The sequence below is a fragment of the Phyllostomus discolor genome, chromosome 6, assembly GCF_004126475.2.
Source record: "Phyllostomus discolor isolate MPI-MPIP mPhyDis1 chromosome 6, mPhyDis1.pri.v3, whole genome shotgun sequence".
In the NCBI taxonomy this organism is placed as follows: domain Eukaryota; kingdom Metazoa; phylum Chordata; class Mammalia; order Chiroptera; family Phyllostomidae; genus Phyllostomus; species Phyllostomus discolor.
Window position 1 is genome coordinate 123859587 of NC_040908.2, and position 24299 is coordinate 123883885.

The 24299-nt window shown below is 38.0% G+C and overlaps 2 protein-coding genes across 2 annotated transcripts; both read right to left on the reverse strand.

Moving 5' to 3' along the window:
* Positions 1 to 13879: 13879 nt before the first annotated feature.
* On the reverse strand, positions 13880 to 16302 carry LOC114499837 (olfactory receptor 51B2). The gene has a single exon (XM_028516328.2). The coding sequence runs from the start codon at positions 16124 to 16126 to the stop codon at positions 15188 to 15190; it is 939 nt and encodes a 312-aa protein (XP_028372129.1). The 5' UTR covers positions 16127 to 16302; the 3' UTR covers positions 13880 to 15187.
* Positions 16303 to 21896: 5594 nt separating this feature from the next.
* Positions 21897 to 23843, reverse strand: LOC114499836 (olfactory receptor 51B2-like). Its single transcript, XM_028516327.2, has one exon. It carries the CDS (start codon positions 23836 to 23838, stop codon positions 22900 to 22902), a length of 939 nt encoding a protein of 312 aa, XP_028372128.1. The 5' UTR covers positions 23839 to 23843; the 3' UTR covers positions 21897 to 22899.
* Positions 23844 to 24299: the final 456 nt, after the last annotated feature.

A 24299-nucleotide genomic window follows, 5' to 3' on the forward strand; every position in this document is an offset into this window, starting at 1 on the left:
TGTCTTTCCAATTAGATTATACAACTCTTTAAGTTATGGAATATTCTTTAAATATTTTATTTATTTATTTTTAGAGAGAGAGGAAGGAAAGGAGAAAGAAAGGGAGAGAAATGTCAATGTGTGCTTGCCTCTCACACACTCCCTACCGGGGACCTGATCTGCAGTCCAGGAATGTGTCCTGACAGGGAATCAAACTGGTGATCCTTTGGCTTACAGGCCCACTCAATCCACTGAGCTACATCAGCCAGGGTAACTTAGGGAATATTTTGATTACTTTTATTTCCCCACTATTTATCATAGGACCTAAAACATATGAGGCATTTAATAAATTTTGGTTAATGGATAAATATTAACTTATCTCTGAAATATTTATTAACTACTTACTATGATACACACTTATTGTTGAGATTCAGAGAAGTATATAGAGATATCCAGGTGCATTACAGAGGAATAGACTGCTACAAACTCAAAGGAGTCAACAATTCTGCAGACTTCAGAGCACTTATGAGGTAACTGGCACACACTCATACACACATTATTCATAAATAAAGCCTGTTCACACAGAGAAGCACAATGTGGATCTTACATATGCTCTCATAAGCATAGCCTCACCAACGGCCTTCTTTCTGTTAGGGTCACTGCCTTCATACATCTCTCGAATGCTATAGCCTGAGTTATCTACCCTTCACCCAAGTCTCAACAGATAAGTATTGTACCATTTAAAGTGTGCTAAATGTACTGAATATTTTATTTCAGTTTTTAGGTGACAAAACACAAATGACATAAAACTCTCTCCTCACTTGCACCACAAATTCTGTTTGTATGGATATATATGATGAAGTTCAAGGTATGTGTAAAATAGGATTGAGTGAAACAGGCATGCTGGACAATTTCCTTCTTGTCCCACAACAGGACACCCAGGACTGTGGGCATTGTAGTTAGTGTCATCCTAAAGTCTGCACCTGCCAGCATAGCCAGAATTAGCACATGGGCTCATGAAGACTGTGGTCATTCTGAATAAGGAGAGAAGTGTGCCATTGCTGTAAAAAGAATGGAGAGGTAAATGATAAAGACAGGGAAAGAGATCCAGTGGTGAACTGCCTCTGAGCCCAGGAAGCCAGTTTGCAGGAAGTGAGCAGTGCTGCCGTAGGACCATGTGGTAGGTTTTACAAGTGGAGAAGAGCTTTTCCAGAGTTTATGACCTCTAAATACTCAGCATTCTTTCTTCCCCTCCATCTTATAGTACATCATCAGACAATGTTTTCCTTCCAAAGGTATAAGATTTTGTGGATTGTTATAGGAGATTATTCTGCATGGCATGGGCCCAGCTCACACTCAGAGATGCACAGGACCCACGCCCATGGATAGGTTCTCCCATGGGGAATCAGGCCTGCATTTTACCTAGACTGCAATGAGACTTGCTTTTGCTAAAACTCCCTCACCCTGAATTGAGATAGCAAGTGCTTACTATAACTTCCTAAAATCCATTCTAGAACTCCCCAGTATGGAGTGTAACCAATTCAACCACTTTTCCCTTTGCATTTGCAAATATCCATCTCCTGTGATGTGATTAGCAGCATCACCTCCTTTGTTTTCTGTAAAAGGTAGCCACCTAAAGAGAACCTGTGCATAGTAAATGAGAACCATCATGTAATGCCCAGAAAAAAAATAAAGGCCAGTCATAGCAAGGGCCGAGGCTTTTTCTCCTCTTGAGAGAAAAGCCATGCTGTCCCTTTTCCTCTACATTACTCGGCAGTCTGTGTGAATTTCTTGTGCCTCATCCACAATGTGGCAGACCCCAAGAGCCAGAGTCTGCATCAGATTGTCTCACTCTTAATTATATATTTGCAAAGTCTTTGCCTGAAATAATGAATAATAATATTAATCACATTAATATCAACAATTTACTCTTCAGCATCCAACTTTCATTCTGTCAGTCACACACATTTATTCTATATATCTGGTCTTTTCTTCTAGTTTTCCAAATAATTCCTTTGGCTCTACTTCACTGTCTCCACTATCTTATTTCTCCTGTTATTATCTTTTGTGCAGACCATTTATGTATTTCTTTCTGATTTGGACTAATTAGATTTTCTTTCTTGAAATCAATCAGATATTTCTTTCAATAATTAATCACTAAGGAAAATAATTAATCAATAGAAATGAGTCCATCAGTATAAAATGTTTGGGAAACATTGTTATCAATATTGCCATCTCAAATGGCCTAAGGAGGCATAAGGAGGTGACTCAAGAGATTCCAGAGAAATCAGAACAAATAGGCATAGTGGTAAACTCATTTTAGAAGGGTGTGGTTTACTCAGTGGACTTGGAACTCAGTACATTTTTAATGCTGTAAAATATGTGAGACTGTTACAGAACAACAAGGGAGGGCCTGAGATGATATACTATTACCAAAAGGAACCCCCCAGGTTCATTATGTCTGTTGCCAGAGGAAAGATATCTCTTAATGCCAGAGACTCATGAAAAGGAAAGGAAATATTTATTTGATGCTATACAAACTTAAAGTAGTGACCTAATGTCTTCATCAAACTCCCAAAGTCCCTTAAAACACCCACAAACACACACAGTCCTTCTGTTACAGAACACACAACAAGGGGGGCCTGGGATGATATACTATTATTGAAAGAAGGCCCCGGGTCCATTATGTCTGCCGCCAGAGGAAAGACGTCTCTCAATGCCAGAGATTTGTGAAAAGGAAAGGAAACATTTATTTAATGCTATATACAAACTTAAAGTAGTGACCTAATGTCTTCACCAAAATCCCAAAGTCCCTTAAAACACCCACAAACACACAGTCCTTCCTTCCTTCCCCCTTTGCCCAGTCCAGAGTACCGTATCTCAGGAAAGGAAATAGAAGTCCATGGCTCAGGTAGTCCCCTGGTTCTTCCCAGTTAGTACTCCCTCTCCACTGGGAGACCTCCCTGGGTTCCCGGCACCCTTGGCTGAGTCACTGGGATCTCTGCTAAAACCAGGTGGTGGTTCCCCCTTCTAAAGCTGTGGGGGCCCCACTCTGCCAGGCCGTGTGGTTCTCTCCTCAGGGCTGCCGCATGGTTCTCTTCTCAGGGCTGCAGGAGTCTACACTCCGTCAAGTCCGCGTGCTTCTCCTTCTCCTCTCAGGGCCAAGGGAGTCTTCACTCTGCCAAAGCTGTGGGGTTCTCTCTTGCAGGGCTGCGCATAACTCCCCCCCCGCCAATGGCTGCTGCGTCTCGGTTTAAATCCCGGTGCCAATCTTCCTCTGAAGCCCCATTTCCGGCTCCTCTCACAATTGGCTACAGCTGTCAGATTCTGGGCAGGTGTAGCCCTGTGGTGTGGAGCCAATTATCTCCAGGCTCTTCTGGATCTTATTACAGATCCCTATTTGAGGCTCCCCTCTTGGCTGCACCCTGTTACACTCTCACAATTGGCTACAGCTGCCAGATTCCCGGGCAGGTGTGGCCCTGTGGTGTGGAGCCAATTATCTCCAGGCTCTTCTGGATCTTATTACAGATCCCTATTTGAGGCTACTCTCTTGGCTGCACCCTGTTACACTTCCTTCCCCCCTTTGCCCAGTCTGGGGTACCATATCTCAGGAAAAGAAATAGAAGATCTTGGATCAGGCAGCCCCCAGTTCTTCCCAGTAATCTGTGTCATCTGGTAGGCCTCCCTTGGTTCCTGGCACCATCAGCTGTGTCGCCAAGGATCTCTGCTAAAGCCAAGTGGTGATTCCCCTTCTAAAGCTGCAGGGGTCCCCACTCTGGCAAAGCCACGTGGCTCTCCTTTCTATTGCCACAGCTGTGTGATCCTCTCTGCACAATAGCCACAGGAGTCCCCACTCAGCCAAAACTGCGTGGTTCTCCCACATGTCCACAGCTGTGTGGCTCTCCTTTCTATTGCCACAGCTGCATGGTTCTCTGCAGTGCCACAGCTTCAGTGCCACAGCCACAGTGCCACAGCCACATGGCCCTCCCTCTGCACTGCCACAGCCGTATGGTTCTCCCTCTAATGGCTGCCATGTCTGGGTTTAAATTCCTGAGCCAGTCTTCCTCTGCAGCCCCATTTCCAACCCCTCCTACAATCAGTTACACCTGCCAGCACTCTCAAAGCCTTACAGCTTTACTGGGATGCCATTGTGAGTCTGGGCAGGTGTGGCCCCATATCATGGAGCCAATCGCCTCCAAGCCCCCACGCAGGCGCTGTAATTCAGGGGACCTGTCTCCGAGTTACATCTTGGTGGGGAAGTTACTTCCATTCTCCTGGCTCAGAGCATGGCCACAGCTATTTAACATATCTGTGCAACCAATTAAAGATTGTAGATATGTTAAATGACCACACCAGAGGTTAGCTGCAAAGCTGTTGCTATGCAAAACAGCTCTCAATGGCCCTGCTCCATTTGTCCCTTCCCCCAACTGACACCTGAAGGGGAAGGGGTGAGGACATCTTAATATTTCCTGGACACCTTGAGTTCTGGACCCCATTCCAAACCCCTATTTGGGCCCCACCCCCCCTTGGCTGCACCCTGTTACAAGACCTGTAACACCACAAAAAAGTTTAAAACAGAAAAAAAGACAGGAGTTGAGAGTTCCTTAAAAAGCATTCAGGAAGACAGAGTCCTAGTACAAAGGTCTCCTCAGAAGCCAGCAATCTACTTACACTGAGTTCCATATTTAAAAAAAAAAAAGCGAGCATCTGAATGACTAAAGCAATACCAGAATTTAATGATTGAGTGCATAAACTTTGCACAGCCAACTCTGGAAAAAAGATAAAGACTCACAGATATGTAAAAATACATTGCTGGTGGAGACAATCATATAGATATTCTGATATTTATGTATCAAGTGAAATTTCTTTGCATATAACCAAGAAATTTTGTGGCACTTGATTATAAAAACAATTAAAAAGTAACACAAGAAAAAACATTACTTTTTCCCAAATTCAGTGGGATCTGTGTGTACCCATAGTCTTTTAAACATTGTTTACTTATAAACATCACTACTGGTACCTTTGAAGATGGATTCAGGAAGAATGATGTGATAGCAATTTTTGCACCACTTCCATTTCATAAAAACCTTTGAAAACAAGAATAAATTTTCCCCAAGAATTTGGCCCATGGTATCATCATTAATAATAAGCAGTGGTTTATGGGGAGAGATAAGTGGAGAAAAGATTAATGTGTTTTGGAAATGACCACCACTCCAGGGGATGGTCAATGAAATAAAGTCAATCTAGGAACTGAGGTGGCAAATACTCTTGATATGTGATATGTACACATATATGTCATGGGGCTGAAGCAGGAGATAGTGAGGAAGGAAACTCCAGAGGCCCTACAGGGCTGAGGTAGAAAACATCTATACATGACAAAGACCCCCTAAGACGGGTTGTTCCTGTTTTCTGGGATAACTGAATCATGGAATGCAGCTGCGCGCTACCCCTGATTCATTATAATATCATTATAATGAAATAACATTGTGGGACTCCCTTCTCCAGTAGCCAACCAAGAAAATCATGGGAAACCACACATGTGCAGTAGCTTTGAAATCCAACTCCTTGTACCTGCACAGGAAAAGCCTACCAAAGACCAGCAAGGGAGCTTCTGCCCTATAAGAATAAAATCCCCCCAGCCCACGTGTTCCTTCTCTGCTCAGAGTTGGCAGAGCTCCCATGTCCTGTGGAGTGTACTATCACTTAATAAATCTTCCCTTTTTCTTTATGCTATAAACTTTATGTGTTTGGTTCATTTCTTTGTCCTCGATCACTAAGAACCTGGTTACCTGTGCACAGGGCCGCAAACAGAAATCTAAAACAACTCAGCTTTTAAGTGATGAATTAAATCTTACTTTAGGTATGAATTAAGATGGGAAAGTAGATGTGGAGAGAAAAGTTGTGAACCTCAGAAAACCTCTATTTTAGGACAAAAGGAAAGAAGGTTTCAAAAGATATGGACAAAGAAGTAAGTAAAATATAAGAGGAGAGCAAAAATAATTTGGTATTACAAAGTCAGAGAAAAAGAAATTTTAAAACATTACGTAATGCTGTAGGTTAATAGTGGAAAAATGTCAGAATTGCCAAGTAAGATAAAAGTGAAATGTATTCGTTGTTTTTGGCTAATAGGCCTTTGGCAATCTTAACAATTTCAACAGAATGGTAGGAATAGATGCCTAATGATTGTGAAAAAGCAAAGTGAATAAATAACTAGAAAGTAAAAACTGTGTATTATTTAAATTCTTCGGATGAGAAAATTGAGCCTTCAAGAGGTTAAATAATTTGCCCAAAGTCACACATGTGGCATACAGGAATTCAAACTCAGGTTTGTGTGACTCCCAAGCTCATGTTTTCCACCTACATCCATTGAATATAAATGGTATTCTCCTGTCCGAGATTGCTGGAACACGTATGAAGGACACATGGACAAAGCCAAAGGGAGGGGTTCGAGGGTGAGAGGCCATGATGGGTGGGGTGGGGGGCATGGTGGGGTGAAAATGGAGACAACTATATTTAAGCAACTATTTAAAAAAAATCAGTAGTTGAAATAGTTTTAACTTAAAGGGACTTGACCATTTAACAGGGGTGTCTTCCACCAGGTTTAACATTGTAACAGAGGCAGCCCATCTCTAAAATTTAACTATCAAATGAGATACCATATCACAAAAATGGGTGACCACCATGGAAGTCATAGATTTTTCACAGCTTTTATTCTTCAAACATAACTTGCAGTCAGTCTTTCCTCAGCCATAAGAATCTCTGAACCAAGTTTGCCAAGTGAAATGGGGAAGATCTAGGGCAAAAGGTTTTCTTTGGGTTTTTTTTTTTTTTTTTTTTGGATTCTTAGATGTGTTATAGGCCTCATGGCAAATTATGTGGGGCAGAGGAAGATTTTGTGGGATACCCAGACTTTAGAATTTGGGTTTACATTCAGAGTTAATGGCTTGAGTATTTTACTCTGGGGCATATTTTTTCCCTTATGGAATTTGTGGGGCAATGATCCAGTTTCAATAAATCAGCCTGAAAGTTTTAGTAAGTAGCCATACATATTTAAATAGCCTATCCAACCCCCAATTTTAAGCATTTCAGGGATTAGATTCCATTTTTTTCCATATTGTTCTCTCTTCCCAATGTAGATCACTATCTAAAGGATGACAGAGGCAATATTTGTTACAGAGAAATCACCAGTTCTAATCTTTCTTCCCTCCTGGGGATGCACCTACAAAGCATAGATTTCTCATATGCTTAGATCTCAAATTATTTTATTTCCTCTATACAGCCTTGACAATAATTTCCTGTCAGTAGAACAAGGAAAACATTTATTTAAATCATCTGAGCAGAAAACTCACTTCTTTCAGGAAACTTGTCTATTTTTTTCCTTCAAGAGTTTCGTTCATGCAACAGAATATACGAAATGGGAAGAGATGGAGAGACACATACTTGTATTCACATAGAATCTGGGAATTCTTAGATGAATGCATTGCAAATTTGAAAAACTCTTTAAATTATTTTTTTTGTTAGTGATTTGTGACTTCTTTTGGAAAATATAAAATGCAAATCATGGTCCCAGAGAGTTTCCTGACTCAAGTTAGAAGGTATTTAAAAGGACATTAAAAGAAGTTGATTCAAAACTAAACTTAAAATACTCCTCTTGCATTATGAGAGTAATTAGAAGTTTTAAAATTATAATTTATTGTACAGAATAATGATCACAAAACTACTTTCATTTGTCGTTATGCATGTGTGCATTAGCATGTGCACACATACATATGCATGCATATTCACACATTGATGCAAATGTTTTTCTTTCTTAGTGATGATTTGTTAGACTTGTTTTTAAATATACTAAGGTGGCTAGTTTTCAGGTGTATTTGAAAGAAGAAATTAAGTATGAAAGTTTTCAGTTTCACATGGTCTTCCTCAGAAATCTGTGACTCCTTCTGTGAGGATATATATACTTCAGCCCTACGGTAACTTATTAAACAAAGCCCTTGTGAAAAACAGATCAAAACAAAACAAAACTTCACTTTCCAATGCTCTTTGCTCTGAAAGCAATCTAAGTGTCAGTTCTTTATCTTCATATTTATGTCTGCATCTGATTTTCCATCTCTAACCAGTTGATTCTTATCATAATTTATGTATTATCTTGAGTGTTTTGTTTAGATGGCTGACTTAGAATAGGCTTATGTTTTTTCTTGAACATGCTTCAGTGAAATTACTCAGTGGAAACTCTGATCTATGTCAACAGCTTTATTTTTTTTCTATTGTCTTGTACCCCTTAACCCTTCAGCACCTATTGACACAAACCTAGCTTTTACTATGATTATTAATAATCAGGCAAAAAGACACATCTACGAAACACTATTTTAATATATGACTATTTATTAATTTTGTTGCCATAATCTCTTAAAAGCTTAATGCAACAGCATAAAATATTTCCTTTGGTCATTTTTAATAGGCCCTGACTTCATCGTTTGGACTTTTATTCATCCTCAAATTTCCAGAATATTTTTCAAAAATATTAAAATTTATCTATTTAATGGATTTTATACATAATCAATAATTGTTTGGGACTGATGACACCAATGTTCTTAAAATAGAACATTCCAGAAATTTAATATTATATTCATCTCTTTCAAACTTTACTTTCATACATTTTCTAAAATACCTGCAAAGGTCATTAATTTTTTACTTTATTTTTTTATATTTTTTAATTACAGTTGACATACAATATTTTATTAAGTGTACAAACCAGTGATTAGGCACAATATAACTTACTAAATGATCACCCATTAAAGCTAGTATCCATCTGACATCATACATAATTGTTATAATATTGACTACATTCCCTATGCTGTATTTTACATCCCCAAGACTATTTTGTAATTACCAATTTGTACTTCTTAATCCCTTCACCTTTCCCACCCATTCTCCAAATCACCATCCCATCTGGCAACCCTCAATATGTTCCCTATATCTATGAGTCTGTTTCTGTTCTGCTTACTTATTTTGTTTTTTAAATTCCACATATAAGTGAAATCACCTGGCACTTGTCTTTCTCTGTCTGTCTTATTCATTCAGTATAATTTTCTCTACATCCATCCATGTTATTGCAGATGGCAAGCTTTCAGTCTCTCTTAGGGTGTTATCCATTTTACATATGCCCCACTACTTTATCTGTTCATCTATTGGTGGACACTTAGATTGCTTCCTTACCTTGGCTATTGTAAATAATGAAGCAATGAGCATATGCATGTATATGTCTTTTACTTTTTTAACATATTTTATTGATTATGCTATTACAGTTGTCCCATTTCCCCCTTCACTCCCTTCCACCCTGCACACCCTCTCCCACCCACATCCCCCCCTTTAGTCATGTCCATGTGTCATACTTATAAGTTCTTTAGCTTCTACATTTCTCATACTATTCTTACCCTCCCCCTATCTATTTTCAACCTACAATCTGTGCTACTTATTCTCTGTACCTTTTTCCTATCTCTCCTCCTCCCACTCCCCTGTTGCTAACCCTCTATGTGGTCTCCATTTCTGTGGTTCTGTTCCTGTTCTAGTTGTTTGCTTAGTTTCTTTTGGTTTTGCTTTAGGTGTGGTTGTTAATAATGGTGAGTTTGCTGTCCTTTTACTATACATGTTTTTTTTATCTTCTTTTCTTAGATAAGCCCCTTTAACATTTCATAAAATAAGGGCTTGGTGAGGATGAACTCTTTTAACTTGACCTTATCTGAGAAGCACTTTATCTGCCCTTCCATTCTAAATGAAAGCTTTGCTGGATAGAGTAATCTGGGATATAGGTCCTTGTCTTTCATGACTTGGAATACTTCTTTCCAGCCCCTTCTTGCCTGTAAGGTCTCTTTTGAGAAATCAGCTGACAGTCTGATGGGAACTCCTTTGTAGGTTACTGTCCCCTTATCTCTTGCTGCTTCTAGGATTCTCTCCTTCATTTTTACCTTGGCTAATGTAATTATGATGTGCCTTGGTGTGTTTCTTCTTGGGTCCACCTTGTTTGGGACTCTCTGAGCTTCCTGGACTTCCTGGAAGTCATTTCCTTTACCAAAATGGGGAAGTTCTTTTTTATTATTTGTTCAAATACGTGTTCAATCTGTTGCTTTTCCTTTTCCCCTTCTGGTACCCCTATAATTTGGATGTTGGAACATTTAAAGATGTCCCAGAGGTTCCTAAGCTTCTCCTCATTTTTTTTTAATTCTTATTTCTCCATTCTTTCCTGTTTTGTTGTTTTTTTCTTCCTTCTGGTCCACTCTATTTTTTTTGAGTCCCAGTTTCCTTCCCATCACTATTGGCTCTCCGTGTATTTTCCTTCATCTCTTTTATGGTAACCTGCATTTTTTCATTTAATTTGCACCCACAATCAACCAATTTTGTGAGCTTCCTGATCACCAGTGTTTTGAACTGTGTATCTGATAGATTGGCTATCTCTCGGTCACTTAAAATGATGAGTCCTGGGGCACTGATCTGTTCTTCTGTTTGAGACTTGTCTCTCTCTCTCTCTCTCTCTTTTTTTTTTTTTGGTCTGGTTGCTCCTGTTACGGTGAGGGGTGGAGCCTTAAATGTTTACCAGGGCTGGGCACCCCAGTTGCTAGATTGTGACATTGTATGTGGGGGTGGGGGTTGGGGCGGGGGCAGGAGTGGGAGGAAACAATGGCGGTAGCTCCATTCTCCATGGGCCCTCAGCCCCTTCTCTGGGATCCTGGGTTGTGCGTTCTGCCCTGGTCCACAATCGCCACCTCACTGGGTCTGCCAGCTGCCGCTTGAGTACTCAGGGTCCACCTGCTGCAATCTTGTGTGCTCCAGATGCCTTATGTGCTCTCGGTTGCTTTAGGTGCCCAATTGTTCCCATTCTCTGTGCCGCGACCCAAGCCTGGCTACTCCTCTCTGCCCCTCCTACTATTCTGGATGAATGGGTCTACTTCAACTTCTTGGCTGTCTGACTTCCATTTAGATAAATTCTCTGTCAGTTCTGGGTGTAATTCTGCCTCTAAATTGTTGTTGTTCTAATCTTGGTTGTGCATGGAGGTACGGTGCGTCCATCTATGCCTCCATCTTGCCAGAAGTTGTATATGTCTTTTCAATTAGTGCTTTGGGTTTCTTCAGATAAATCCCAAGGTGGAATTGCTGGGTCTTTCTTTATCTGTTGTTATATAGCCATTGTTTTAAAGTCTATTTCATCTGGAATAAGATTGTTACCCCATCTTTTTTGTTTGCTTGTTTCCATTTTCATGAAATAACTTTCTATCCCTTGACTTTCAGTCCATGTGTGTCTATGGATCTGAAGTGTCTATATTATAGAGGCATATGGAAGGGTCTTCTTTTGTCATCCATTCAAGCACCATATGTATTTTAATTGGAACATTTAATTCATTTGTATTTAAGTAATTGTTGACATGCATTTATTGCCATTTTATAATTCATTTTTTCATCTTTTCTTCGTCTTCTTAAAGATTACCCTTTAACATCTTTCACTGTACTGATCTGTGATGAACTCCTTTAGCGTTTCCTTGTCTCTATAGCTCTTCACCTGTCCTTGGATTCTAAAGGATAGCTTTTCTGGGTAGAGTAATCTTGGTTGAAGGTCCTTGGTTTCATTACTTTGAATATTGTGTGCCAATCCCTTTTGGGCCTGCAAAGTTTCTGTTGAAAAGTTATCTAATAGTTTTATGGGAGCTCCCTTGTAGATAAATAACTTCTTTCCTCCTGTTCATATTAAAATTATCCTTGTCTTTAAACTTTCCCATTTTAATTATAATATGTCTTGGTGTGGGCCTCTTTTGGTTTACCTTGTTTGGGAGTCTCTCAGTTTCTTGGATTTCTATGTCTATTTCCCTCACCAGGTTAGGAAAATCTTCCATTATATATTTTTTAAAATAGGTTATTAATCCCTTGCTCTCTCTCTTCTCCTTCCTGCACACCTGCTATGCCATTGTTGGTATGATTTTTTTTTCATGTTGTCTCGGGCTCCTTACACTATATTAACTTTTTTAATTCGTTTTTTTTTTTTTGCTGTTCTGATTGGGTGTTTTCTTCTTCTGTTCCAAATTTCTGATTTGACCCTCTGCTTCAACTACTCCACTGTTGATTCCCTGTAATGTATTCTTCATTTCTCTTAATTTATTCTTCATTTCTGACTGGTTCTTTTTTATACTTTCTATCTCTGTTTTTATGTTTTTTATCTCTTTGTTGGAGTTCTCACTAAGCTCATCCACTCTTTCCCTAAGTTCATTGAACATTCTTATACCCAGTGTTTGAATGATAGTAGATTGCTTATCTCCATTTTGTTTATTTCTTTTCCTGGAGTTTTATTCTGTTCCTTGATTTGGGACACATTTCTGTCTCCTCAATTTGGTAGCTTCTCTATGTTTCTTATAGGTGGATCTGCTATATTCCCAGGCTTATTAGAGTAACCTTAGATAGTGGGTGTCCTGTAAGGTCCAGTGACACAGCCTCCCTGATCACCTGACCTGGGCACTCCAGGTGCCACTCCACCATGTGGGCTGTGTACATGCTCCTTTTGTAAGCCTTGCTTGCTGTTGGCATTTCGATGGGAGGGATTTAGCCCCAGGCCAATGGGCTGCCAAGAACTGGCTGTGACCACTATGGAAGATCAGCTAAGCAGGAGCCCACACCACTGAGCAGGACTTAGTTTAGTAGGACTTTAGTGCCTGCTGAGTCCAGCCCTTGGGTGTGTTTCTTGTGGACATGCTTGAGAGATAATGCTTCCTTATGGTCTGAAGCTGGCCACCAGGTGAGCTATCTCTGGGATTTTCTGGGAGGTGCAGCTCAAGGTCAGCTACCCACTGTGCTTTGCCAGGGACTACTAGGCATGAGCTAAAAAGAGATCTGTAGATGACTGTCATTTGTGCTGTGTTTGGAGGTGCCCAAGAGAGGCCAAGCTCTGATCCAAGGCCAGCTGGCTGCTGTTAGTGCTGAGCCTGAGGACTTTTATCTAGAGGTACAGGACACACCCAAGGTCAGATAGATATTTGTTTGAGAGATTTTAAGAATGTCAGCAGCATAAACAAAGCCAGGCTGTTTGTATGGAAAAAATAAATTGCGTGGCAGGGGGAATCTCAGGGAATAAGTAGAGTGGGGCAAATAATGTTAGCCAGACTAATAGAGACTCAGTTTTGGAGCCTACCTGCTGGCTTTGTTGGGGAATATTCAGCAAAGGAAGAATGGCCCCTGCCATCACTTCTTTCTGGAGAAAGCTACCCCATCAGCTCTCATTCTGATGTCAGACAATTCAATTCCTTCACATATGCTCCTGGAACCTTTCCAGCTGCTGCCCCAACACTGGAGTTCAGAACGAGCCTGAGATGGTCAGTGTGAGGGCCCTTTAAAAGGAACATCAAGGACCCCATCTCTCTCAGCCTCAATCCCTGCTGGTTTTTATAACCAGAAGTTATGGGGACTTCTTATCCTGGCATTGGAACCCTGCTTGGGTGGCCTGGTGTGAGGCTGGAAGTCCTTGCTCCTCAAGGGGTACCTCAGCCACTGATATAACCCTCCTGATTTTTATCTACCACATGAGGGTGAGGTACCAGCTCCTTCTGCATCTCTGCCCTTCCTATTAGTCTCAATGCAGCTCCTATTTTATGTCCTTTGTTATACGACTTTGATTCAGTTAGATTTTAGGTGGTTCTGAATGGTGGTTGTTCTGTAGTTTAGTTGTAATTTTGAGGTGGCTGTGAGAGGATTTGAATACTGCATTTACCTTCACTGCCATCTTGACCAGAACCTCAAATCTTGTTAATTTTAGATCTTAAATATATCTCCTACGTACTGACTAAATTCATTTTTACATAATTTTAGCTCCTGGTGTGTCTTTCTAGAACTAGTGAATTCTTTTTTTTTATTTTCTCCTTTTCTGCTTGTCTCACTTGAATCCACATAGTATGTGAACTTATAATTGGTAAATATCACTGAAATCATGTCACTCCTTGCTTGGAACTCTTCAGTACCTTCCCAGGACGCTTTAGATGTGCAGACCCTAGCAACAGCCAAGAAAATGCTATTGATTTTAACACCCTTCTTCTCCCCAGCCTCTCCTTAGAACTATCACCCTCTTTGTGTCAGCCACATTTTTAAAAGATTCCATGATCCATCTCTACAACTTCCTTGCCTACTGCTTTCTTCTTAAAATATCCTTATGCCTATTTTCAAGAGTTAATTTCTAATCCACCCCCAGATCTCAGCTTAAGGAACCTTCCTCAGGGAACCTTTCTTTTATCTCAATCTCAGTGTGATCTTTTTTGAGACCCACATCCTCAAAGCAGTTTGTTCTTTACATTTTTGTTACTAGTCTAAGGGATTGTTATAACCTGAAGTTTCTTTGATGTTTGACACCCCAGTGGATTGTGTTCTGCATAGGCGATATTTTATACCTGCTTGCTTGCAGTTAGAAAATTTTCCTTTAGTATTATTCCTGTCTCATAACTTAAAAATCAGTTCACTGAATAACTAGTTATACTCCCTTGAGGACTGATTGGCTTTTCTCCAAATATTAACCCATTATAAATTAGAATGTGTAAAAAGATATTATGCAAAATATAATAAAATAAATAATTTAATATGACATCAGGGAGGCCTTTATCAAATGGCCTCAAAATCTTAACAAAACAAATATAATTAAAATTATTTATACAAAATATTTTATATTATGTATATATACACACAAATACAAAAACTGAAAATATTTACAATATTGAAGGCTTACTAGGATTCATTTATCATAATATACTAGCACAAATAAATTAGGATAGTATTAATATCCTGCTAGGACAATAAGTAAAGAAGTTTAAAGATAGACATGTAAAAGTACACAGCAAGCTAAAACAATTGCCAAAATCTATGGGGTTTATCAATAAAAAATAATTAAAATTCAAAAAAACCATAATATCAGATTATACTTAATCTTCCATAAGTATTAGGAGTATTTTATCCTCTACTTAGCATTAGGGAGAAAAACACATTATAATGACAAACAAATCAACCCATGAAATTAATAAATGGCAAATCAATGAAGTCAAGAGCAGACCCCTAACGAGCCTCATAATGTCATTTGAAGAAGTAGAGGTTGCCACAGAAGATTTAGAGACCTTGTTCAGTATCTTTGCTCTCAATTCAGAGAAATCTCTGATCCCCACTTTCTTCCCTGGGCAATCATTCACATCAGAGTTTAGCTTCTAAATCTATGTTTAGCTAAAAGGCGAAGAATGCCATGTTGAATTTGTTTGGTCTTGATGCTGTAAATGATAGGATTCATTAAAGGAGGAAAAAGAAAGTAAACATAGCTCATTATAATGTGGACAACTTTTGGCACATTTTTCCCAAACCTGTAAATGAATGACAGACCAATCACAGTTACATAGAAGACGAGGACACAACTGATGTGAGAAATACAGGTACTGAGGGCTTTGGCTCTCTCTTCACCAGAGGCTATGCTCATGACAGTCTTAAGAATTAGGATATAGGAGAAAAGAATAATCAAACAGTCTAAGAAGAATGTTAAATAAACCAGGACTATCGGGTAAATTCTATTGAAAGTTATGTCAGCACAGGCAAGTTTCATGACGTCTTGGTGAAGACAGAAAGCATGAGAGAGAACATGAGAGTGGCAATATGTATATGAAAAAAGACTCACGATTAAAGGTATAATGGATATAAAACCCCTCATAAAAGCCCCTATCCCTAACTTTACCACTTGAGTATTGGTGAGAATGAAAGTGTATCTCAAGGGATTGCGAATGGCAATAAAGCGGTCATAGGCCATGGCAAGCAAGATACCGGATTCTACAATGGAAAGAGAGTGAATAAAGTAGGCCTGCAGAAAACAGCCTCCATGGCTCACCTCCCAATGATTCATCCATAAGACACCCATTACTGTTGGCATTGTGGTCAATGTCACCATTAGATCTGTTCCCGCCAGCATGGTAAGGAAATAGTACATGGGTTCATGGAGACTGTGGTCCTCCTTTATGAGGTAGAGAAGATTGCCATTGCCAAGAAGCACAGTGAAATAGACAGCAAAGAAGGGGATGGAGATCCAGTGATGAGCGGCCTCCAGGCCTGGGAAGCCTGTCAGCAAAAAGGGAGCATCACTAACATTGGGCCACATAGTATATCCACAAGTAAAGAGAAACTTTCTAGAAGTCTTCAATCAAGGAACCCAGATATTTCAGTAGTAAAATATCATGGTAGACTCAGTCACAATCTCCATAGTTGGGAATAATTAATTGCTATGATTATTAAAGATTTTCAGGTATTATTTGAGATGAGGAATGTTGGTCTTTTCCTAATTGGAAAAAATATTAGTTTGATGATTAACATTTTTTCAAATTAAAAGAAACAGTTTCATTAACTTTTCTTAAAACATTAGCTCTTACTATTGTGTGTATCATATGTTTAAAAACTTTTGCGGCAACAGTAATAACAATAACAAACAAGATAAATAAATACAAATGGATAATTGTACTTGTTTTCTTGCTGTGATTGTTAACTTTTTAGAAATATTTAATTATGATATAGATTCTATTTTTTACAATCATAAAAATTCATACTCTTTTTAGGTAGACACATTTTTTCTTTGTTTTTGAAATTGAATGTCAGTGTTTTATGGGATACAAGCATCACCACCACTTCTAATTGCTTTATTGCTCCAACAGTTTACCCTTTTCTACAGACTGGCTACCAGAAGTGTGGGCCACAAACCAGCCCCAGCTAACAAGTTTGGGGACTTGCTAGACGTGCAGCTTTGTCATAAATCAAAATTTGCATTTTATTACAATTCCCAGGTGATTTGAGTGCACAGTAATATCAGAGAAGCACTGCTCCAACCATGTCCTATCTAGTCCATCTTTGGGGATAAATGCTTTTTTATTCTTGCACCTGCTTGATGTCCTCATTCCTTCTAAATATTCTTGCACAATTATTTTTATTGCTCCTTTGCCATTCAGTGGTTCTTTTTCTTCCTCTTGTCCTTTCCAAAATCATTTGACATAATTGTATGTGCAGATTCTTTCTCTATGTTTCCACTTAGCTCTATCTCCTTTTCCTCCAATGCTTCACTCCCAAGGAGCTGTTGTTTATGTGACTGCTCACATTATAATGTTTCTACAGCCTAAAGATGTCAATCATCTCCACTATTTTCATTTTCTTGATTATCACAACCCAAAATTAAGGAACTATTACCTTTTAGGCTGCACTTTATTTCACCAAACATTCAGAAGCATCAAAGTAGGCCTGCATCTTAAGCAAAAGAATGTTTCCCTTCTTCATAAGATGTCCTTAATATCAGAAGTAGATCAGAACCAGGATAAATCACAAAGAGTCTAACTCTTGTTTTACAAAACTCTCTGAAGTTACATCTGCATGAACATGATGCTCAATGAGATAGAAACACCAATCCTGGGAGCTCTTTAAAATTAAAGCACATGTAAGTCATATAATAATATGGGGTTAAAATGTGGGTTTAAATTATAATAATTATGCAAATGTTGTTCTTTCCCTGAAAGTGTTTTTAGGTTTAAAAAGATGGACCTCAAAATAAAATAGTGAATTGTGAATCCATCCTAAAATCATAAAGTCCAAATAAACAATTGACCAGGGGGGATAATATAATATCTATTCCTTCTTGTCTGCTCTTTCATCTCTACTGAATGGGGAGGAGGAGCGGCCCTCATAGGGGTCTGGGGATGTATCCTGCTGAGTCTCACTGATAATTACCCATGCCTTTTATAAGTAAGTAAACACAGTCTGCTGTTAGAATCTAATGAAAACAATATACTTCTACCAAGACAAATGAATGAGTGCATAATGTCACATTTAATTTAAGGCATTCACAGTGATCCTAATGCCAATCTAAGGGTCCAGAATAGAAAAGTCAAATCTAGCACAGTTTGTTTAATATACTTACAGAAAAGACAGAAAAAGTCTGGGCTGTAGTGTTTCCTACATAAGCTGTGATAGTCCTTCTATAGAGGTCTCTGGAAAACCTTTAAAAATTGTTTTCCTTGATTGCATCTAATATCAGAAGGGCAAAGAGTCATTTCATATTTCTGTCCCTCACATCCACCCTCTCAGTTCTTGTTGGAACAGGGTCCCATTGCTGCCCTATTTGAAGATTTAGTCCAGATGATTCCCTTGCATAACCTCCTCAAGAGGCCTCATTAATAAGCTACATATGTAGAAATCACCTCCCCAGAATTTCACCTTTATAGCCACTCAGGAGACTCCTTGATTTCTCTACCTTCTCTCCTCTCTCTAGGAGAAGCTGGGCCATTCAATGTCCTAGGACTTTCAAGTGTTTCCTAAAGTGTTTTCCACAGTGTAAAGAAAACTGGGAATTCAAATGCTGGCAGAGGTAGGGATGTCAAGACTTGCTAATGTGACATCTTCCCCACACCTAGAATCCTCAGCATTGGGATTTAAGAAATCCACATGTGTCCTTTTTGTTGTGTCCTTGAAATGCCAAACATATTTTAGTTTATCCCAGGGATCACTTGTTCCATTCTTGGTCCTAGAACTTATGAATTCCAATTACATTTTTGTCTTTTCTGCTTCTTTGGGGTGAAATAAGTTCTGATATAGGAGAACATCAATAAATTTCTTAATAGCCATGTGCATGACAGTCAATGTTTGTCTTAAAATTACATTAAATTTACATCATTGACCAGTTTGTGTCAGGTTTACAATGAAGAACAATTTTTTTTTTCACAGAACGTAACACAATAGTGAGTGGGTACTAGAAAGAAAATATTTACCCTAAGTTTCCAGAGCCCTGTTATTCCTGTACAGGTGGAAGCATGTTAAGGGGAGCACATAAAAATGTTTGGGGTTAGGGGAAACTTCCCAGAGAAAACGTGGTTTAAGCTGAAACTGGAGCAATGAAAATGGTACGAATATGGTAGAACAGAGAGAAAAAATGTTCACAGGCCAAAAGCAAGAATAAATATGAAAAATTAAAAAAAATTGGTATACCTAAAAAAAAAAAAAACATGTGGGAAGACTTGACGCAAAATGAATCTATAGAAGCAGAGTCACATCAGATACAAATCATGTAAGAAATTGAACTTTACCCTACAAGCAATGAGTGTGAAGTAAAGGGGTTGAGGTCACCATCGGACAATCAGTTACAAATTTGCTGTGGCTAAAGTATGAGGAACACACTGGAAAGGCCAAAGAGAGAGTAAGAGCCCTGGCTGGCGTAGCTCAATGGATTGAGCGCGGGCTACGAACCAAAGTGTCGCAGGTTTGATTCCCAGTCAGGGTACGTGCCTGGGTTGCAGGCCATGACCCCCAGCAACCACACATTGATGTTTCTCTCTCCCTTTCTATCTCCCTCCCTTCCCTCTCTAAAAATAAATAAATAAAATCTTAAAAAAAGAGAGAGAGAGTGAGGAGAGTGTACGATACAATTGTAATAATAGGGTGAGAAATTGTGTGGGTATGGATGTGATGAGGTGTTCTTAGCAGGGTTAGATAGAATTGGATGAGATTTCTATGATTCAGAAGAGATGTTTGCAATTTGAGGAGAGATAATAGTGAAAAATTATATCTGCATTTCTGATTTTACCTGAGTGGAGGGCAGTTCCATTTATTCAAATGGAGATTGCAGAGAGAGAAAGACTCTGTTAAGTAATCTATGATTACTTGTTGTTTGCCACTTTTGCAGTAAACATTGATTTGCACTTTAGATTTGGAAAAAGAATAAAGAGAATGTGTTCAATTTAGGGCATTCTGTTTGTGAGTAGTTAAGTAGAAAAGTCTCTAGACAGTTATTCATGTGTGCCTTGACTTTAGAAAACTATATTCAGGCAGAAGAGATTTGAGAATGATCAGTAATTAGATTCCATTTGATAAGATTGGAAACTGTTTCAAATTACTAGAATTGGTTGTTAAGACCTTGGGCTCTAGAAACAGTCTGCCCGAGTGTGAACTCTAACTCTATTTCTTACAGGTCCAATGTTTTTAAATAGTCATTTATTCAGCTTCCTCATCTCTAAAATTGAGATGATAGAAGTTGTTGAAAGTATTATTGCTAGCATTAAATAAATACTACTAAGAATGATGATAGAGATTATATTAATTCATTTATGCAATTGTTGGCACGATGCCTGCAAAATGTTAAGAGCCTAATCGGGGGTTATTTTTCTGCTTTGTTATGTTTTCTCAGAAAAATATAGAAGAAGAAAATGTCTAAGATAGATTTAAAACAAGCAAAAAAAAGATGTTGACATGATGGTTTCTAAAGAACTGAATAATAACATATTACCATTACTTAATGGTAAATTAAGACAAGAAGGAATCAGAAATTAAAGCATCAGTGGGCTGGAGTCCCTGGTGTCATGGGAGAATTCTGTAGTGGAGGTAACTGAGAGAAAAAGCCGGAAGGAATATAATAATTTTCAAAGGCTATTTAAAACTTCTAGTGATGTTATTCTTTCTTTATTTTTAAATTACAGATTACATTCAATATTATTTTGTTTTAGGTTCAGGTGTAATCATAATATTCTTATTAGCTATCTATTTCTTATATAAAAGGATCATCATATATTTAATAATTTTCTACTGGCTGAATATTCTTCCCATCTAATTATTGTGGCAGTTCAAATTTTTTAAATATTTGTCTTTGCTGATATTAATGATCAGTCATAGTGTAATATAATTAATAGAACATATGAGTGCCAGTAGTAATATGTATTTCCTCAACTCCTCAGAGAAAAATTCTTACCAGGTACATTTTGTTATTCGGGATTGATGAGATAACTGAGGCTCAGAAATTAAATGACTTGTTCAAGATGACAAAAGTAACAAGTATTTTTTTCAAAGGCTGCATTCTTTCTGCCATATGATGCCATTTTGTTTTACAAATTTTCTTTATTTCCTAAGTATAACTTTACACAAAGAAATTTACTATATCCAAAGGTATAAAAATGATTAAAATTTTTATCCTTTTTAAGTGTAATTGGATGCTTTTTATATCTAGTATAAACTATTCTTTTTATCTAGGGATATTGGGGGTAAAATATTTCAGAGAATATAATTTTATACATAATAATATAGTAATTGGAATTGATTCCATTTCTCAAACTATCTTCTTACATTTCTTAGATGATTTTGTTTACATATTTTTATAATAATAAAATAAAGATCATGCCTGTTACATCTTTTTAAAATAGTTTATAAATATAGAATTACCTTGTCTATTTCATGGTTTATCTTTTATTCCTTTCCAGTTATCACTCAATTAGTTACAAGTGTTATGTTAGACTTAATCATGTAGCCTGACAAATTTTTAAGTGTATATTTTCTCTTGCTTTTAAGCTCTTCTATACATTCTTCTTTTAAAAATTTTCAAACTGACTGGATTACACATGTTAATTGATCTACACTGTACTCTCTTATCAAATCAGTAGGAAACTTAAAATGAGGGAAAAAAGGGTGAATTAAGAACAATATCAGACAACAATGGAAGGGATGCGAGTCAATAGTATTCAAAGGTTTTCTTGTAAATAACAATTTTCAATGGAGACATAAAATTTTTACAAGGTAATCTTTTGGTTATAGAATATGGAAAATCACCCCATGGATCTCAGTAACATATAGGGACATACATTTTCTCAAATTAAAAAAGTCATGGGCTAATTTTTATTTTTATTTATTTTTATTTTTTATCCTCACCCAAAGACTTGTTTTCATTGTTTTTAGAAAGAGAGAAAGAGAGAGGAAGGGAGAAAGAGAAACATCGATGCATCAATGCAAGACAGAAGCATCAGTTGGTTGCCTCCCGAATGTGCCCCAGCTGGGAATGGAACCACAATCTTTTGGTTATGGGATGAAAATCCTACCAAATGAGCCACACCAGCTGGGGCTGGACTAATTGTTGATTGAATGTATTGACATTTCATTTGTTAACACATTTTCTATAATTTTGCTTAAAGTGCAAAATTTTCCCTAACCCTTCTTACTTCTTTATGAATAAAACATAACTTTTCTTCATGTATGGCTGATGTACAGATGCTGGTCATGTTGACTTCTACAAGGAATAAAATGCATGACAGGCTCTAAATTACCTTTCCTTAAATACCTTATGTATTTCAAAACTATAAAATTATACTATTTCTTGAAGGTAGTTTTTTACCAAACCCTTGTTCTAGGGGAAAAAAGATAAAATGTTGCCTCTGCAAATATTATTATGTTTTATAACATATCTCTGTTTTATTAAGCATATGTAGAGGTTATGAATTGCAGAACACAAAACAAAATTTCACATGTGCAAGACATGGGACTTTATTATAGGTGATTTGGAGTCTTCATCTCATTAGTTGGAAGACACTAGATGTTATCAACTCAAAGTCTTTTCACTAATCCTTGGTGGGCATCTAATCACACTGGCATCTCATGGCAGCATGACCTCTCTTCCTCTGAATACCTTACTCTCTTCTATTTCTGATCCACTCTAATGTCATGAAGTACCAGGGGTTATTGTGTAAAACACTTCATCACTCTGATACACTGAAAAGCACAGAGGAAATATTTACACTGTTTTCCATACAGTGCTAGGAACTCTCTCAAGTTATTTCATTCTCATTTCTTTAGATAGACTTTGTAATAACTTAAAGTATCATTGGTAACCATTAAGCTATGTGATTCTACCAGAGTAGAAAATGACAGAAAGAAACAAATCAATCTACCAAGCAGTGCAAAAGAACTAAGGTCAAAGTAATTGGTGATGTGATAAGGCAAGGGACTAAAAATCAGAGCAATAGCCCTGCATCTTTAAAATAATGGGAATGACAGTTCTTTTGATTCTAAGACACATTGGCACCATATAGTTAAATCTACCAAGAAACTCATTTTTCAGTGGGGAGAACCTCCTGAGTAAAGAGATCAGGGTAAAGTTCTATGGAAAGAGAGAAGGCGATTGATACCATTCTGGATCTGCTTGGTCTTAATGCTATAGATTATTGGATTCATAAATGGAGGAAAGAGAAAGTAGACATAGCTCATGATAATATGCACTACATGTGGCACGTATTTTCCAAAGCGATGAATGAGAGTTAGCCCAGTCACAGTGACATAAAAAACCAGAACACAGCTAATATGGGAAACACAAGTGTTTAGAGCCTTTGTCTGCTCCTTATGTGAAGCAATTCCCATAACAGTCTTAAGGATAAGGATATAAGAGATAAGGATAAGCATGGAGTCCAAGAAGCCAGTTAATGAGACCAGGGCTATAGGATAGAGTCTATTGAAGGTGATGTCAGCACAGGCTAGTTTGATCACATCTTGGTGCAAGCAGAAGGCATGGGAGAGGACATGAGATCTGCAGTAGGGGAATCTAGAGAGGGTGATGATTATGGGCACAATAAGTATAAATCCTCTCATTAGAACCCCCAGACCTATCTTCACCACCTTAGCATTGGTGAGAATGGAGGTGTATCTTAGGGGATTGCGGATAGCAATGAAACGATCATAGGCCATGATGAGCAAGACTCCAGACTCCACGATTGACAGTGAATGGATTAGATAGGCCTGGAAGTAGCAGGCTCCATGGCTGATTGCCCTGTGATCCAGCCACAGAACACCAAGCACAGTGGGCATTGTTGTCAAAGTCACACCAAGGTCTGTGGCCCCCAGTAGAGCCAGAAAGTAGTACATAGGCTCATGAAGAGTGTGGTCTTCTCTGATAAGAAAGAGGAGGGTGCCATTGCCAAGGAGTATGGAGATATAGATAACAAAGAAGGCGATGGAAATCCAAGGATGAAATATCTCCAGACCTGGGAAGCCAGTCAGTAGAAAAGGGCCAGCACTGATGTTGGACCACATGGTGGACTCCTGTGTTAAAAAACAAACAAACAAAAATAAGGTTTTTCTAAATTAGTCTTGTCTACTAGAAATACAATTTAAGCCGTACATGTGATTTTACATGTTCTAATAGCTACATTTAACAAAGGTAAAACAGGAAGAATTATAAATAATTTTAATAATGTGTTTTATTTAATCTGCTATATTCAAAATATTATAATTTCAAATATAATCAGTATAAAATCATGAATGATGTACTTTATATTTTATTGGACTAATGCTTCAAAATCCAGTATTTAGTTTACACTTTAGAATATTCTAACTCAAGCTAAGCACAGGCTACAATATTGAATAATACACCTCTAGACTATGAAATTATTTTTGCCATATCATTAAAAAAATAAGAAATCCCAGTCTTTGTGTAGAATTATGCTCAGTTTATAACCCTCCATAAATTTTTCATCCAAGTTCTCTAACTCCAG